At 46.3% G+C, this 18645-nt stretch overlaps 1 protein-coding gene across 2 annotated transcripts in view; it reads right to left on the bottom strand.

Annotated features, from left to right (window-relative positions):
- Window positions 1–4159: 4159 nt before the first annotated feature.
- Window positions 4160–18645, bottom strand: part of syvn1 (synovial apoptosis inhibitor 1, synoviolin) — a 30828-nt gene continuing 16342 nt past the window's right edge. For both annotated transcript variants that reach the window (XM_056286718.1, XM_056286725.1), the window contains exons 5-16: window positions 14614–14662; window positions 11388–11491; window positions 10220–10346; window positions 9770–9869; window positions 8536–8601; window positions 7570–7686; window positions 7206–7363; window positions 6074–6220; window positions 5777–5926; window positions 5491–5674; window positions 5245–5345; window positions 4160–5124 (exon numbers count right to left, since the gene is read on the bottom strand). In XM_056286718.1, the coding sequence (XP_056142693.1) occupies window positions 4931–5124; window positions 5245–5345; window positions 5491–5674; window positions 5777–5926; window positions 6074–6220; window positions 7206–7363; window positions 7570–7686; window positions 8536–8601; window positions 9770–9869; window positions 10220–10346; window positions 11388–11491; window positions 14614–14662 (1497 nt within the window). In that variant the 3' untranslated portion in view covers window positions 4160–4930. The remainder of the gene's footprint in view (window positions 5125–5244; window positions 5346–5490; window positions 5675–5776; window positions 5927–6073; window positions 6221–7205; window positions 7364–7569; window positions 7687–8535; window positions 8602–9769; window positions 9870–10219; window positions 10347–11387; window positions 11492–14613; window positions 14663–18645) is intronic.

Genomic DNA, 18645 nt, shown 5'->3' with positions numbered 1-18645 from the left:
ACTGGCCTGGCTGTCGACGAGACTTGGAGCCGCACGTGCACTGCTGTGACTCCTGCACCGCCCAGAAGGAACCGACCCAGCGCTCCCATGCCCCACTGCTGCAGTACTTGGTGGGGGCCCCAATGGAGCAAGTAAGTGTGGACATCCTTGGGCCTTTCCCCGTCACCGACTCCAGCAACCATTACATCCTCATGGCTATGAACTACTTCACAAAGTGGCCAGAGGTGTATGCAGTGCTGGATCAGAGCTCTACCGTGACAGTGGAGAGGCTTGTGGAAGAAATGTTCATCCACTTCAGAGTTCCTGTCGAGCTCCACAGCAGCTAGGGATGAAAAAGATGTGTATGACACTGCTCCATCCTGGAACTGACAGGCTGGTGGAGCGGTTCAAACGCACCCTGGCCACCCAGCTTACCATCCTCACCAGCCAACACCAGTGGGACTGGGGCCACCACCTACCCCTGGTCCTACTGGACTGCTGTCCAGGAGTCCAGTCAGTGCACGCCTGCTGCCTTCATATTTAGGTGTGAACTCCAGACACCGGTGGACTTGGTGTTTGGGGCCCTGCCTGAGCCTGAGATTGTCGGGTGGAAAAGAAATGGACTACCTCCGGAGATTGAGGGATCACCTACAAGTAGTCCACGACTACACCCGCCGGGCCCAGGCCAATTCTGGGGTATGGTAGAAGAGGGACTATGACACACAGTGCCTTGGGCAGGCCTTCGTGTGAGGGGACATGGTATGGGTGTATTGTCCTGTTTTGCAAGAAGGGCTTTCACCAAGCTTTGCAGCCACTGGAAGGGGCCCGGCGAGGTCGTGGACCAGCTGTCTGAGGTGGTGTACCGGGTGCACATGCCCAGCCAGGGGCACATGATGGTGCTGCACCAGGACAGACTCTTCCCCATACCGCCCCCTTACTCCACCTGTTTTCAGGGCCAGGGGCAACAGTAGTACAGATCCTTGTAGCTTTCTGAGCTCCCCCAAGTATTTATAAGAGACACTAAAGATCACGCTTTGTGCTTTATTCAGATTCTCTCTCACTAATCACACGTTATTCTGCTCATCATTGTACAGTAACAGTTTCTGAAAAATGATAAATTCTTCCTTTTATGAAACACCAACTATACTCAGCAAAATACTCAGTTGTCTCCAGCAGTTGTCTGAGTACACCTCTAAATTACAGCAAACCACCTGGTCCTCAAGCTGGTGTGAGATGTCATTTCACAGCCAGACTAAACAAAAGCCAAATCCGTATGAAGCGTTGTCAAATAACACATGATCAGGTTTAGGGAGATCATTCAAATGCCTGTTGCCTACCAACACGGGGATCCCAGTTCGAATCCTCGTCTTAGCTACACGGCTTCCCACCCGTGTCTGCAGGTGGGAAGCCGGATATACAGTTAAGGTCAAAATTATTAGCCCCATTTAAGAAATCAAACAAAACCCTTAACTTTTCCATGGAAATGACCATAACCAAAAGTGTTTATAGTTTAATTGCTTCCAAAAGAACAAAGACAAAATTTCCACTAAGCTTGATTAAGAAATTTTACTGATGCGCTGAATTGAAACAAGAAAAAACAAAAATGACAAGGCCAAAATGATTAGCTCTCTGACAATTAATAGTCATTAGTGTAACCTTTCTGACTAAAAACTGAAAACAACCTCTTATGGTAGTTCCTAACTAGGTTGGCACATGTCTCTTGAGGGATCTTAGCCCATTTTTCCATGGCAAACTGTTCCAGCTCACCCAAATTGCGTGGTTTTCCAGCATGGACCTTAACCTTGAGCTCCTGCCACAGAGTCTCAATAGGATTGAGATCTGGGCTCTGAGAGGGCCACTCCAGGACCTTGATTTTGGTGTCCTTCAAAAAGTTTTGGAGCAACTTGGATGTATGCTTCGGGTCAGTCTTGCTGGAAGACCCAGCAGCAACCTAGACTGGCAGCAGATTTCTTTACATTATCCTTCAAAATGTCAACATAATCTTCTTTCTACATGATCCCATGCACCTGAACAAGGTTCCCTGTGCCTGAAGCAGCAAAACAGCCCCACAGCATTATGCTCCCACCACGTTTAACTGTGGCAACTGTGTTTTTAGGGTTGAAGTCTCTCCCTTCCTTCGCCAAACAAAAGCAACATCCATGTGCCCAAACAGCTCAAGTTTAGTCTCACCAGACCAAAGGACAGACTTCCAGAACTCATGCCCATGTTTCAAATGTTCATGGGCAAACTTCAGTCTGGCTTTGATGTGCCGCTGTGTGAGCAATGGAGTTTTTCTTGAACGATGACCTCGAAGCCCAGCACGATGAAGAGCCCTCACAACAGTCTTCCTTGAAACATCAAGTCCAGAAGAGGCCAGTTCAGCAACAGTCATCTTGTCAGAGATCTGGGGATTGTTCTTGACATCTCTATTTTCCTCTCCAAAGTTTTTGAAATCTTGCACTTTGGATCAGGCCCAGGTTTGTTTCTAACACAAGTTGTCTCCTTGTGCTTTGCAATGATGCAATGCACAGCTGTTCCAGACACTGTGGAATGCTCGGAAATGGCAGTATAGCCTTCCCCCTTAAGATGAGCATCCACCGTCTTCTTTCTGAGTTCCGGACTGATTTCTTTACTTTTTGAGCATGATGAAATTACCTCTTACCAAGAATTTAAGTGTAGTCCCTCCCAATCAAGTGTTCAAGTGCCACAAGCCCTGTTCATTGGAGTCCCTTAAGTTCATTGGAGTCCCAGAACTCAATGCTGACTGATTGCTCAGGTGTGGTTTGAAAGCTGATTGATTGCTCAGGTGTGTTTTGAAAGCAAAAAATCACATGGGGGATAATAATTTTGACCGCCTCAATGTTCACTACATGTGGTACAAAGCAAACCTGAAGATTTATTTTACATTCCAAAATGTACCAAATAGGGGCCTTAACATTGATGAATGTTTTACTATGTAAAGTTTTATGAATGATGCAAATATTGGGCAGAATTTTAGGGAAATGTTCAGTAGTTCCTTGGGGGCTAATGATTTTGACCTTAACTGTAGGTATGTGTCCTGGTCGCTGCAGTAGCGCCTTCTCTGGTCGGTTGGGGCACCTTTTTGGGGGGGGAGGGGGAACAGTGGGGAATAGCGTAATCCTCCCACGCGCTACGTCCCCCTGGTGAAACTCATCACTGTCAGGTGAAAACAAGCGGCTGGTGACTCCACATGTATCGGAGGAGGCATGTGGTAGTCTGCAGCCCTCCCCAGATTGGCAGAGGGGATGGAGCAGTGACTGGGACGACTCGGAGGAGTGGGGTAATTGGCCAAGTGCAATCGGAGAGAAAAAGGCGGGGGGGGGGGAATAGGTCAAATCATGAACCAATAACAAGCAAAAGTAGAGCCCCTGCTGCAGAAAGCCTCCCAATGCAAGGACAAGCCTGTTTTCCCATCTTCTGAACAGTTCACACAGGTCCTGACTGAATGACTGGCAGTGACTCCAGTGTAAAGTGAAGGGTCGGTTACAGTCACTGCTGTGAGCGAAGGTTGTAAATCTGATGTGCTCAAATTTATAATGGGACAAATCCATTTTCTGTGTATTCACTGAACTCTATAACACCTTTAACTGATCTGGTAAATAAAAACTGAACAAAACGGGGCGTCCAGGTAGTGTGGCAGTCTATTCCGTTACCTACCAACACAGGAATCGCCAATTCGAATCTCCGGCTCGGTCGGTTGTCTCTACAGACACACCTGGCCGTGTCTGCGGGGAGGGAAGCCAGATGTGGGTATGTGTCCTGGTCGCTGCACTAGGGCCTCCTCTGGTCGGTCGGGGCACCTGTTCGGAGCAGGAAGTGGGGGGAATAGTGTGATCCTCCATGCGCTACATCCCCCCTGGCAAAACTCCTCAGTCAGGTGAAAAGAAGTGGCTGGTAACTCCACTTGAGGCGGCATGTGGTAGTCTGCAGCCCTCCCCGGATCGGCAGAGGGGGTGGGGCAGCGACCGGGACGACTTGGGAAAAAGGGGGTAATTGGCCAGATACAATTGGGGAGAAAAAGGGGGAAAATTTTCAAAAAAAAAAACTGAACAGTGTAGAGGTGATGTGAATGATCGGGGGGGGGGGGGGTGTTGTGTATCTTGATCCCGGTATCAGAACATAATGCCACACACACACACACAGGCTCGGTGGCCGCCGGTGTCTGGTTTGATGGGTTTATTCTGCGTTATGTACACATCATCCTATTAAAACTCTTTATACAGTATTTACAGATTCACTGAAATCACTTATGGTACAGCATTCCCAGTCGCGAGATCTCCAAACACCACAGAATGTAAAAAGGAGGGAAAAACACAAAGCAAGAAGTTCGTCTTCACACTGGAGTCAAAAGCTGCAAACTGATTTCTGTTCATTTGAATTCACCAGGCAGGACAGGTGTGCGGGCGCCGTAACAGAAAACACATCGGGACAAGTGTGGGATTAATCAACTTTACAGCAGGAGAGGAAGTAAAAAAGCCGCGTGATGGTTGTTGCGACGTCCGTGAACAAAGTGCACATGAAACCTGAATGGCCGCGAGACACAAAACCCGACACAGTCCACCTCCTGCCCCGGCTAGGACTTGTGCTGGTGTCGCTCTCGGTGTGGTTAGGCGTTAGGGACAAGCATCTGCAGTGCGTGGACTGCAGCAGGCACTCGTTCTGTAGAAAAACAGCAATCAAGCCAAATCTTGCTATTGCTTCCTGGCACACAACAGTCCAGAAACGGTGAAAGGTAGCCAACCATTAGAGGAATCCACTTCCTCTTTGGCCACCTTGTTGAGAAGAAGCCGAGGGCCAGCGAGCCGGGGGGGGGGGGGGGGGAGGGTAGAGGTTGAAGAAAAACTAAAACACAATCTATTTGACTTTATAGTCTCGTCTCCAAAAGTCCATTGGTCCAGAGCGATATGTCTAAGGGAAACTGGTGCTCGTGTCAGATGTCAGGTGGTGGTGTGGACGGCGACGTCTCCAGCTTGCGAAGGCGACGGCGTCTGAGCTCTGCGGTGCTGGGCTCTCCGTCGTCGCCCTCTCCTCCTTCGTCCAGCATTTCTTCCCCCTCCGAAGCCAAGGGGGCGGTGGTGGTGTCGGCCGGCTGGGTGAAACCCATCGCACCGCCGGCTGACTCAGCTAGGGACAGAGAGAGAGACCCGTGATCACAATAACGCTTTTTAAATGGGCAGTTGTCAGACTGAGCTAGTCGCCCATAAGAACAACCCCCAGGGAAGATACGTTTCGTCAAACACGTACAGCTGTACGAGTCTTGCTCCTGGCTGGGGCTTTCAGCACTGCTGCTCGCTGGAGGGGGGGTTTCGGAGGGGTTTGTCCTGCTGGCCTCGGTCTGTGGAGGGCTGTGGAAAAAGCAACAACACACAGTTTCACAGAGGGGATAACAACACACACCGGTTGCTCTTCATATAGTTTCAGACCAAGTCAGTTCCCCGTGTGTTGCATTTTTTTGTGCCCGTTTTCCACATGTACGAAAGGCATTCTCACGTGAGTGTGGCCACCGTGCTGAGGTAGTGGTGGATGTTGAGCATGGCCGCGTCCAGCAGGGTGTGGATGTTGTGGAGACACTGGAGCCGAGCCTCAAGGCCCTGACGGCCCTCCGCCTCCAGCTCCCTCAGCTCCTCCTCTGACAGACTGGACAGGGACGGTGGCGGGGGAGGCATGGACGAGACTGGAGGAAGGGACCACAGGTGGAGTTCTCAGGTTAACGGCGATGCCACCAGAGCAACAAAAACAAGAACGTCAACCAGAAACACAAACTACCAGCACTTACAGAAGGGTGGTGGTGGCGGTGGCATGGGCAGCCACGGTGCTGTGGGGAAGGGAGGAGGAGGGAAGGAGAATGGGAAGCCTGGGAGAGCTACCCCAGGAGCAGCGGTTCCCGTAGCGGTATCTGTAGCCGAGGGACTGGGGCGGCTGGCACCTGATGAAAACACACACACACAGATTGCATCGTAGAGAAATCCCAGAATTTAGCAGACACACACTGCCCCATCAGCACCGCTGGGGGCACAACAGAAGGAAGGTGGGCAGGTTGTAATGGGAAGAGGAGACCATGACATGTTCTTACCGGCTCCCTGCGCAGCCTCTGTGTTGTTCTGTGGAGTGTCAGCAGCACCAGGGGTGGCGGCAGCAGCAGCAGGAGGGTGCATTCCAGGGAAGGGACCCCAGAATGGGAACATGCCTGGGGGAAAGCCAGGCAGCATGCCCGGAGCCGCTGGAGAGGATGTGGGGAAAAGAGAAGGAAAAATTCTGAAAATCTTGCCAGTAAGTGGTTTAACACAAAAAAACGGGGGATTTGAGATCAAACCAAGCATTTACCAGGGGGTAACCTGGAGTACAGTCTCACGTTCATTTGCATGTTCTCCCATGTGACCATGAGCGATGAGGAAAACACCGACCAATTTCACTTCAGGAACTATGAATCCAATATCCTCCATCTTTCCAATACCGTCTAATTAAAATACCTGTTCAAGCAAAGACTAAAAGACTACCACTACTACGACTACGACTACTACTACTACCACTACGACTACAACTATTATTACTACCACTACTACTACTACCACTACGACTACAACTACTACCACTACTACGACTACTACCACTACAACTACTAAGACTACCACTACTACGACTACTACTACCACTACTTTACTACCACTACTACTACCACTACGACTACAACTACTACTACCACTACTACTGCCACCACCAATACTTCCAATACTACTTCAGGCTGCTCCCAGTAGGGGTCGCCGCAGCGGATCATCAGTTTCCATCTTTACTTGTCCTCTGCATCTTCCCTCTGTCACACCCCCCACCTGCATGTCCTCCCTCATCCATAAACCTCCTCTTTGGCCTTCCTCTTCCCTGGCAGCTCCATATTCAGCATCCTTCTCCCAATATACCCAACATCTCGCCTCCACACATGTCCAAACCATCTCAATCTTGCCTCTCTTGCTTTGTCTCCAAACCGTCCAACCTGAGCTGTCCCTCTAATATACTCATTCCTCATCCTGTCCTTCTTCATCACTCCCCGTGAAAATCTTAGCAGAGATTAAAAAACTGAATAAAGTAAAATCCTGAACGACATTCCAACATGTGGAAGTGTTTCATGATTTCGACATGGAAAGTCTCTGTAAACCTTTTCCAGCTTGGCGGCGTTGACAAACGCCTGCTGCTCTTAACAGGACTCTCACCGTTGGCAGGAGGGGCCGCTGGGGCATTGGCTGCGGCAGCCTGGGGAGGGGGCGGGGCCTGGGGCGTAGCTGGAGTCTGATTGGCATTCGATGCGCGGAGGACGTCCATCCGGCAAGTGGGACAAGTCTGCTGCCTCTGGAACCAGGAGCGCAGGCAGCTATGGGGGGGGGGGGGGAAGATACATGCAAAGCAACATGATGAGAGGTGCTGCTGAAGAAGCAAAGGAAACAAGGCTGACGTGACGTCAGTGCGAAATGCTGGCAGTGTCTGAAATGTGAGTTTAATATTGTGCCGCCTCAGATGCGGCGTTTGTGGCTCGGCAGTTCTGGTGAGACGAGAACGCTGTGCCCCATCAGGACTCACCTGGAGTGGAAGATGTGATTGCAGGGCAGTTTCTTGGCTCCGGTGACCATTTCCTCCCGACAGATGATACAAACATTGTCGGAGGCCCGCAGATCCTCCGGGGTAGCGTCAGGGTATCTAGGTAGAACCAGGAAGAGGAAAAAAGGGAAATTTTTATTATTATTTCCCCCCCTTTTTCTTCCCTATTGTACTTGGCCAATTACCCCACTCTTTCAAGCCGTCCCGGTCTCTGCTCCCCTCTGCCGATTCGGGGAGGGCTGCAGACTACCACATGCCTCCTCCCATACATGTGGAGTTGCCAGCTGCTTCTTTTCACCTGACAGTAAGGAGTTTCACCAGAGGGACGTAGCATGTGGGAGGATCACACTATTCCCCCCAGTCCCCCCTCCCCCCAGAGGAGACACTAGCGCAGCGACCAGCAGAGGTGGAAAAACCCAGACCAGAAAGTAAAAACCCTGTCTTTACTCCATCCATGTATTAAACCAGCTGATTTGGGAAACTAGTCACTGCAATCTGATGGTTTAGTACATGGGTGGAGTAAAGACACAGTTAGGGTTTTTACTTTCCGAACCAGGTTTTTCCACCTCTGGCGACCAGGACACATACCCAGAACCGGCTTCCCACCCGCAGACACGGCCAATTGTGTCTGTAGGGACGGCCGACCAAGCCGGAGGTTAACACGGGGATTCGAACCGGCGATCCCCGTGTTGGTAGGCAACGGAATAGACCGCTACGCCCTCCGACCAGTTTTTACTGAGCAAATAAGGTTTACAAAGGCCTTGGTAGCCCGCCCTGTATGTGGGCCATCATGTATGGGGGAAGCTGTCTACATGAGGCCTTCACGTACATGTGATGACACGTTTCGACACCAAATGCCACGCTGTAGAGAAGGTCAAAAATGGTATGATGAAAAGTGGATTCACGGTAATAAACTGGCTCTATCGTTTAACAGCTGAGGTCACTCACAGTGTATTCATGTTGCGGATGGCCCTCCGGGACATTATGGCGTCTGTTACGGCTTTCTTGAACTGCCTGAGAGGGAAACGAGAACATAAAATTCAAAACATCTTAAACATGGCCTCGAACCACCCAAGAATCCTCATTCATCCATCCATCATCCAAACCGCTTATCCTGCTCTCAGGGTCACAGGGATGCTGGAGCCTATCCCAGCAGTCATTGGGCAGCAGGCGGGAAGACACCCTAGATAGGCTGCCAGACCATCACAGGACCGACACACATTCACACCTAGGGACAATTTAGTACGTCCGATTCACCTGACCTATAATTCCAATTATTTTAAAGCAAACTAATTAAAATGTTATATGACAACATATCATAATTAGTATCTGAAGGTTTAGCCAATGTCAAATTAAATGTAAAACTAAAACCATTTTCCAACTCAACACTTTCTTATTTCTCAAAGTGGACAATGAGAGCTTAGAATCTCACATTTCGTCTCTGAAAGTCAAAAACTGAAAATTGAACTATGAAATAAAAATTCTTTCAACTTCAGCGTAATAGTTATATAAAATATTGGTCCAAGTGGGTGGAATTCTAGAATAAAAAATGAGCCTAAATAAATAAACAAATGGTGGAACTACTTAAAAAGGCTATCTCTTTATAATACCTTTTTTTTTTTTTAATTTATTTCTGATTTTTCCCTTTTTTCTCCCAATTTAGTGGCCAATTGATCCCTATTTTAATTCAAACACCCACCCTCGTATTGCATGCGTTCGCCAACTGCATCTCTCCGGCCGGCAGTCTCGAAGGAAAGCGCCTCCCCACTTTCGTGACAACGCGAATCCAAGCCGAACCACTGTTTTTCCGACACACACAGAGACGCATTCACATGACGAACACAAGCCGACTCCGCCCCCCTCCCGAAGACAGCGTTGCCAATGATTGCTGCTTCCTCGAGTCCGGCCATAGTCGGATCTGACGAGACCGGGGCGCGAACCCCAGTCCCCAGTGGGCAACTGCATCGACACCAAGCCGATGCTTAGACCGCTACGCCACCGCGGACTTTATAATACCATTAATACATTGTTCATTAGTAAGACCTTTCCGAAAAGTAAAATTCAGTTTAGCATCTAAGATACTGAAAGGAAAATCAATAGTATAAACACTAAAACATCTATTTAGTCATTCAAAAACAACCTTACACAAACATAAATGACAGACAACTGTGACATTTCTCACCTCATAGCCAGATACATGGGGCGAATGGCAAAGAGGGGGAAGGTGTGGACCTTTATCATGATCGTCATAAAGGCCATGTACAGGAGCACTTTGATGAATCCTGCAGTGATTTAAACAAAAAAGTGACAGTTTTGTCTATTACCAGTCTTGACATGGGACAGCCCTGTCACATCCCCCCAACACCATCACATCTACTGACTGACTACAGGCAAGGCTCAGCGTTTTCGGTTTTTACCGATTCTCACTGAAAAATACCCAGATTTTTTTAAAAGAAGCAGGTTGGTTTAAACTGATTTTCACCCGGATTTTATGTTTCCATGGATCCAAAAGTTGTTCCTGTTCACGTGAGGCTATGTAACAGTGTCCTCTTGTGGCGAAATTCGGCATGCTGGATGGCTTTGAAAAATAAAAACCGAAAACGCTGAGCCTTGGCGACAGGTCATGTATTACCAGTGAAGAGCTCAGTGTAGAGCATGTAGACAGCCTTGTTCTCCCAGGGGTTGTCGCTCTGCAGGTCAATGGTGTGAAGCAGGTACTTGATGAAAGTGGTCAGCACCATGGTCAGCAGGATAGCATACTGGAGAAGAGAAGAGAAGGAAACGGAAACTCAGCGAACATCATGTAAAGAGCTGCAAGGTCTTCCTTGCATTTGTTTTCTGGAGAAAGAATGGGGTAAAGTTGAGTGGTATGGTAATGTGATGGGGTAATATGGCACGTGGAGTTGACCAGTCTGCAAAACTCAGCTGAGTGAGACTCAGCCTAATGTTTTCAAGGTACAGTAACCACCAAACAACTTGTGTGTGTTGTTTTTTTTTTTAAGGCTTTGGGGATTATTTCCAGTTGTGTGGCACAGCTGGCTACTTCATATTGGAAAGCTGAGTTGCGCAATGGTATGAACGAACAGGAAGCTGTAGTTTTGTGGAAGGACACTGATCTCGGAATGGTGGGGAACCATCCGTTAGTTTATCAACAAAGACTCCCCCCCCAAGACAGCAGTTCAGTTATTTCTGTGATACCCTGCCCAACGAGATAGAGGGTTGACACACTATACTAGGATGCAAAGCATGTGAGCTAAATATTTATTTAAGACAGGTTTCTCAGCCAAGGAAAACTGCAAAGACTGCCTCACTGTGAAAATATGGAAATATCAGTAGGTATAGGCCAGTGTTACTCTTTACGCAGCTCGCGAGCCGCATGCAGCTCGTGAGGCTTTGTTTTGTGCCTCATATAGATCCACTGATAACAATAAGAACATAGCTATAACTTACTTCTATAGGTTCCGTTTATGCCCTGTTTTAGCACATTGAAATGAATTATCCAGCAGATGGCAGCATACTGAAGATACGTCAAAGAACGTAGGATACTTAACAGCGTGGGATCATGGGTAGATGTATAGCCTATGCGTATAGCTTTGTATTTGCGAAATGTTTTGCAAGCTCTGTGGCTCTTTGAGGGATGGTCTTGCTCATAAATGGCTTTCCTAAGAAAATTAGTGAGTACCACTGGTATAGGCAAATCAGCACCATGCAGTGCGGTTTAAATGACTGCAAAACCATTCACCTGCTCTCTCTAAATGATCTTGACTCAAGCTAAATATGCAGTGAGCAGTGTCACAGACCTCGAACCCAAAAACAAGCTGGACCGAAGCTCCCCGGGTGATGATGCTCTGACAGGCGTGGTTTACAAACAGGAAGTCCAGGACGCCCAGCAGCCCCATGAGAGCTGGAAGTAGTGAGCACAGGAAAGACATCACGAGGGGTTTCCTACATCACCCCAAAGTTAATCAGGGTCACCATAACAAACAAACAAACACCCCCCCCCCCAGCTGGAACAGAAAATCCTAAAAATGCTGTATTTCATTATTTGTGTATTTATTTGGCAGACAAAAACGATGGCTGACAAGGTAATCTAACCACACCAACACGCAGTTGTGTGCTACACAACAATCATCATCTCAATAGGAGGTTTTGTAATAGAAGCGAACAACACGTGACACATGAAGAGCATCTGTGAGATTATAACTTGGCTGCATATAGTAGAAGCCAGAATGTACTGAACCAAGACGGATACCACTCCTGGATCATTTCTGAGGGAGCTGTTGTCTGGTCAGGCCGAACCAGTGCTCTGATACTACTTGTGAGTTGTTCCATTAATAATAAAAAACTTTAAAGAACTAGAAAGAAAGAAATACATACACTTTGTTATTTTGAGCAAGCACACACCAAAATTCCTCCTCTTTATTTAACCCGTCCTATTGTATAGGAGCAGTTGGCCGCAGCAGCACCCGGGGACCAACTCCAGTTCTTCTTTCCATTGCCTTGCTCAGGGGAACAGGCAGGAGTATTAACCCTAACACGCATCTCTTTTTGATGGTGGGAGGAAACCGGAGCACCCGGAGGAAACCCACGCAGACACGGGGAGAACATGCAAACTCCACACAGAAAGGAACCTGGGACGGCCTGGGGTTCGAACCCAGGACCTTCTTGCTGTGAGGCAACAGTGCTAACCACAGGGCCACCATGCTGGCTTCAACTATAGCCTTGTATGAGTTAGTGAAGTCTACTTTATTCCACAGAAATGCTGACCATTGTTGATTTGAGAAAGATCACAGGAAGTTGCATTCCTATTTCCATCAATGGGTCATCTGCTGAAATTGTGGATAGGTTTAGATGTCTCGGTTTACACATCACAGACACCCTCACATGGTCTCTCAACACCAGCTGCACCCTCAAGAAGGCACAGCAGACACTATTTTCTGAGGTGTCTCAGGTCTTTTGGTTTGAATACCAAGACTATGATGAACTTCAACCTCAGTGCCACGGAGAGTGTCTTGACAGGCTGTCTCACAGTGTGGTGTGGCGACCTGACTGCTCAGGACTGCAGACTGCTGCAAAGGTCCTGGGTTCAAACCCCGGGTTGTCCAACCTTGGGGATCATCCCAGGTCGTCCTGTGTGGAGTTTGCATGTTCTCCCCGTATCTGCGGTGGGTTTTCTCCGGGTGCTCCGGTTTCCCCCACCATCAAAAAGACATGCATGTTAGGGTTAACATTGAACTGTAATTATTATTATTATTACTCCTGTCTGTGCCCCTGACCGAGGCATGGCAAGACAAACTGGAGTTGGTCCCCGGGCGCTGCACAGCAGCTGCCCACCGCTCCTAGCTACACAACTAGGATGGGTTAAATGCAGACAAAGAATTGCCCCACGGGGATTAACAAAAGGTAGTCAAAAAAAATTTAAAAAAAAGACTGTAAAGACAGTAGCAAAAATAATTGGTTTGGAACTACCACAACTTAATAATATTTACAACAATCACTGTAAAAGGAAAGCCCAAAACATCATCAAGGACACCAGCCACCCCGCTCATGTGCTGTTCTCGCTCCATCCATCTAAAAAACGTCACCGGAGCATCAAATCACACAGCAGCCGCTCAGTAATAGTTTCTTTCCACAGGCAGTCAGGCTGCTGAACAGCCGACACACCCATACACACCTCACATTGTTGAAGAGGACCCCGACAACGGACAGACAAAACGCAGTAATGAGAAGTAACTTAAATATAGGTAAAAAACAGAGTAAATGAAGTAAATATGGTTTTAAAACAGAGTAAATGAACTAAATATGGTTTTAAAACAGAGTAAATATGGTTTTAAAACTGTAAATGAAGTAAATACGTTTTTAAAATTAGGTAAATGATGTAAATATGGTTTTTAAAATGAAGTAAATATGGTTTTTAAAATGGAGTAAATGACGTAAATATGGTTTTAAAATTGATTAAATATAAGTTAAAACTGTAAATCATGTACTGTATATTGTGTATATAATGTATGAAGTCACTGTATACATAGTCTATGCTTTTTTTGGGGGGGGGGTTTGGGATGGCGTGTCCTTGTGTCCTTGTGTCCCTTGATTTAAGGCAAAGAGCCAAAGTGCAAGAATTTCGTTGTATTCTGAATACATATAATAATAAACTAAATACATATGATAATCAACTTGAACTCTGCTGGCACCAGTCCAGAAAAATATATAAAATAAATCCTGTGGAAAGAGACCCAGTTTCACACAAGACGAGCCTTTGCTAGCAGTGTTTGAGCACATTAACGTCAGCCCTTGTGACGCCACCATCCCCGTTTAACACGTGTGCATCAGACCCCAGATGCAGGCACACGCTTTTGCATATACAGCTTAATATAGCACACACAGGTTTCAGAAGGCCCAGCATCGAGGACATACAACACGACAGCATTTTAGGACACAAAACCACAAAAAGCACAAAAACAAGACTCATTTCTTTTGAGCCACATTTGTCATGTCATTCTAATTCCTCATTTCAAATGTGAAGTGCAGGAGGACAAACTGTGGAAGAAAAAAGTTAATCAGTTTGAAATGTTACTGAAAATTACAAACTGGTAAAATCCTCAAATTTGTTGTCCCCCCCTTCTCCTCAATTGTACCTGTCCAATTACCCCACTCTTCCAAGCCGTCCCGGTCATTGACAGTGAGGAGTTTCACCAGGGGGGCGTAGCGCGTGGGGGGGGGGGGAAATCACACTATTCCCCCCAGCTCCCCTTCCCCCCCTGAACAGGCGTCCTGACCAACCAGAGGGGGCGCTAGTGCAGCAACCAGGACACACACCCACATCCGGCTTCCCACCTGCAGACACAGCCAATTGTGTCTGTAGGGACGCCCGACCAAGCCGGAGGCAACATGGGGATTTGAACCGGCAATCCCCGTGTTGGTAGGCAACGGAATAGACTGCTACACTACCCGGACATTTCCATTATATTGACTAATAAGCTGACAGAAATGCCTACTACTCACAATGGCTGACGACTGAGTACTTACATAAAACTCTGAAATGGAAGATCCAGGATATGTTGGGGCTCCTCTCCATCTAACAGAAATGGTAAAAAAAGAATAATGAATTACTAGCAAACTACTCATTGCAAAAGCTGCGTGAATGCAAGCACTGAATCTATCTCAGCATTACAAGGTGGTGGATGAGTATCATTAAAATCTAGGACAGCATCAAAAACACAGACATAAGCATGTGGATTAAGTTTTCTAGTTGTTGCTTTTTAAAATCGGTTTGGCAGCCAATCATAAAATCTGCTATGGTTACGCCAAATGAAATGGTAATACCAATTCAATGGGACATAGTTTTAGTTTCTCTTACAAAACTAAAAACCAAGTCTCGTGATAGTGTCAATATTTGACTTGCAATCTTTTGTGCTCTGTCATCTGCTCCCCCCCCCCCAACTTTTCTCTCTTGCCATGGAGGAAGTGAATGAAATACATCGTGCACATTAAAGTAGAGTTAAATCTTTGAACTATGTAGGTCCAAGATCAGGTATATTACATATATATCTATGTATATAAAGCAAGAGTGTATGTTTGTATGTTCGCTTAAAACTCCAGAAATACTCATTGTAGAACAAAAAGAAAGGTATCTTTAGAACCAGCACTTTCCAAGGATTGCACAGTTCAAAAATATTTCAAAAACCAAGTACAAAATTTGATTTGCAAAATTTAGTTTATTTTGTGGCGATTTGCGGCAATTAATACACACATTGGCAAAGAAGCTTGATGAATGGATTGAAAATATGACATTTGATAATCTTCCTTAATAAGATTCATTTATTCAACATTCATTTATCACATGTATCATATCATAAATTATCCTATATTTCATCATCGCTTATATCGTAAAGATCCGATTGTGTTGGTTGTTTTGGTGAGAACATTTTCCCCGGGCAACGCCGGGCACCTCTGCTAGTACATATACAGCACATCCGGAAAGTATTCACACCCCTTCACTTTCCCCACATTTTGTTATGTTACAGCCTTATTCCAAAATGGATTAAATTCCTTTTTTTCCTCATCAATCTACACACAATACCCCATAATGACAAAGTGAAAAAGGTTTTGTAGAAATTTTTGCAAATTTATCAAAAATAAAAAACTGAAATATTGCATGTACATAAGTATTCACACCCTTTACTCAGTACTTGGTTGAGGCACCCTTGACAGCGATTACAGCCTCAAGTCTTCTTGGGTATGAAGCTACAAGCTTGGCACACCTATATTTGGGGTATTTCTCCCATTCTTCTCTGCAGATCCTCTCGAGCTCTGTAAGGTTAGATGGGGAGCGTCGCTGCACAGCTATTTTCAGGTCTTTCCAGAGATGTTCAATGGGGTTCAAATCTGGGCTCTGGCTGGGCCACTCAAGGACATTCACAGACTTGTCGCGAAGCCACTCCTTCGTTGTCTTGGCTGTGTGCTTAGGGTCGTTGTCGTGTTGAAAGGTAAACCTTCGCCCCAGTCTGAGGTCCTGAGCGCTCTGGAGCAGGTTTTCATCAAGGATCTCTGTGTACTTTGCTTCATTCATCTTTCCCTCGATCCTGACTAGTCTCCCAGTTCCTGCCGCTGAAAAACATCCCCACAGCATGATGCTGCCACCACCATGCTTCACTGTAGTGATGGTATTAGCAAGGTAATGAGAGGTGCCTGGTTTCCTCCAGACGTGACGTTTGGCATTCAGGCCAAAGAGTTCAATCTTGGTTTCATCAGACCAGAGAATCTTGTTTCTCATGGTCTGAGAGTCCTTTAGGTGCTTTCTGGCAAACTCCAAGCGGGCTGTCATGTGCCTTTTACTGAGCAGAGGCTTCCGTCTGGCCACTCTACCATAAAGGCCTGATTGGTGGAGTGCTGCAGAGATGGTTGTCCTTCTGGAAGGTTCTCCCATCTCCACAGAGGAACGCTGGAGCTCTGTCAGAGTGACCATCAGGTTCTTGGTCACCTCCCTGACCAAGGCCCTTCTCCCCTGATTGCTCAGTTTGGCTGGGCGGCCAGCTCTAGGAAGAGTCCTGGTGGATCCAAACTTCTTCCATTTATGAATGATGGAGACCACTGTGCTCTTTGGGACCTTCAAAGCTGTAGAAATTTTTTGTACCCTTCCCGAGATCTGTGCCTCGATACAATCCTGTCTCGGAGGTCCACAGACAATTCCTTTGACTTCATGGCTTGGTTTCTGCTCTGACATGCACTGTCAACAGTGGGACCTTATATAGACAGATGTGTGCCTTTCCAAATCATGTCCGATCAATTGAATTTACTACAGGTGGACTCCAATCAAGACATAGAAACATCTCAAGGATGATCAATGGAAACAGGATGAACCTGAGCTCAATTGTGAGTGTCATAGCAAAGGGTGTGAATACTTCTGTACATGCAATATTTCAGTTTTTTATTTTTAATAAATTTTGCAAAAATCTCTACAAAACCTTTTTCACTTTGTCGTTATGGGGTATTGTGTGTAGATTGATGAGAAAAAAAAGGAATTTAATCCATTTTGGAATAAGGCTGTAACAACAAAATGTGGAGAAAGTGAAGGGGTGTGAATACTTTCCGGATGCACTGTATATATATATATATATATATATATATATATATATATATATCTCAACACGGATACAGGAAAAAAGATTTTAAAGCATAGCAGTACAGGCCGCCTGTTTCGTGCGTCTCGCACTCATCAGCTGCTAATTGATATTCCGCTCCCCATTAGTCGAGCACTCAACACCATTGACAGTTTCGGAAAAAAACGCTATATATACACTACCGTTCAAAAGTTTGGGATCACATTGAAATGTCCATATTTTTGAAGGAAAAGCACTGTACTGTTCAATGAAGATAACTTTAAACTAGTCTTAACTTTAAAGAAATACACTCTATACATTGCTAATGTGGTAAATGACTATTCTAGCTGCAAATGTCTGGTTTTTGGTGCAATATCTACATAGGTGTATAGAGGCCCATTTCAAGCAACTATCACTCCAGTGTTCTAATGGTACAATGTGTTTGCTCATTGGCTCAGAAGGCTAATTGATGATTAGAAAACCCTTGTGCAATCATGTTCACACATCCGAAAACAGTTTAGCTCGTTACAGAAGCTACAAAACTGACCTTCCTTTGAGCAGATTGAGTTTCTGGAGCATCACATTTGTGGGGTCAATTAAACGCTCAAAATGGCCAGAAAAAGAGAACTTTCATCTGAAACTCGACAGTCTATTCTTGTTCTTAGAAATGAAGGCTATTCCATGCGAGAAATTGCTAAGAAATTGAAGATTTCCTACACCGGTGTGTTCTACTCCCTTCAGAGGACAGCACAAACAGGCTCTAACCAGAGTAGAAAAAGAAGTGGGAGGCCGCGTTGCACAACTGAGCAAGAAGATAAGTACATTAGAGTCTCTAGTTTGAGAAACAGACGCCTCACAGGTCCCCAACTGGCATCTTCATTAAATAGTACCCGCAAAACACTAGTGTCAACATCTACAGTGAAGAGGCGGCTGCGGGATTCTGGGCTTCAGGGCAGAGTGGCAAAGAAAAAGCCATATCTGAGACTGACCAATAAAAGAAAAAGATTAAGATGGGCAAAAGAACACAGACATTGGACAGAGGAAGACTGGAAAAAAGTGTTGTGGACGGATGAATCCAAGTTTGAGGTGTTTGGATCACAAAGAAGAACGTTTGTGAGACGCAGAACAAATGAAAAGATGCTGGAAGAATGCCTGACGCCATCTGTTAAGCATGGTGGAGGTAATGTGATGGTCTGGGGTTGCTTTGGTGCTGGTAAGGTGGGAGATTTGTACAGGATAAAAGGGATTATGAATAAGGAAGGCTATCACTCCATTTTGCAACGCCATGCCATACCCAGTGGACAGCGCTTGATTGGAGCCAATTTCATCCTACAACAGGACAATGACCCTAAACACACCTCCAAATTGTGCAAGAACTATTTAGAGCAGCAGCAGGTATTCTATCGGTAATGGAGTGGCCAGCGCAGTCACCAGATCTGAACCCCATTGAGCTGTTGTG

The sequence above is a fragment of the Lampris incognitus genome, chromosome 1 (genome assembly GCF_029633865.1).
Source record: "Lampris incognitus isolate fLamInc1 chromosome 1, fLamInc1.hap2, whole genome shotgun sequence".
NCBI lineage: Eukaryota > Metazoa > Chordata > Actinopteri > Lampriformes > Lampridae > Lampris > Lampris incognitus.
Note: the sequence above shows the minus strand (reverse complement) of the source record. Positions and strands in the feature narration are given on the sequence as shown.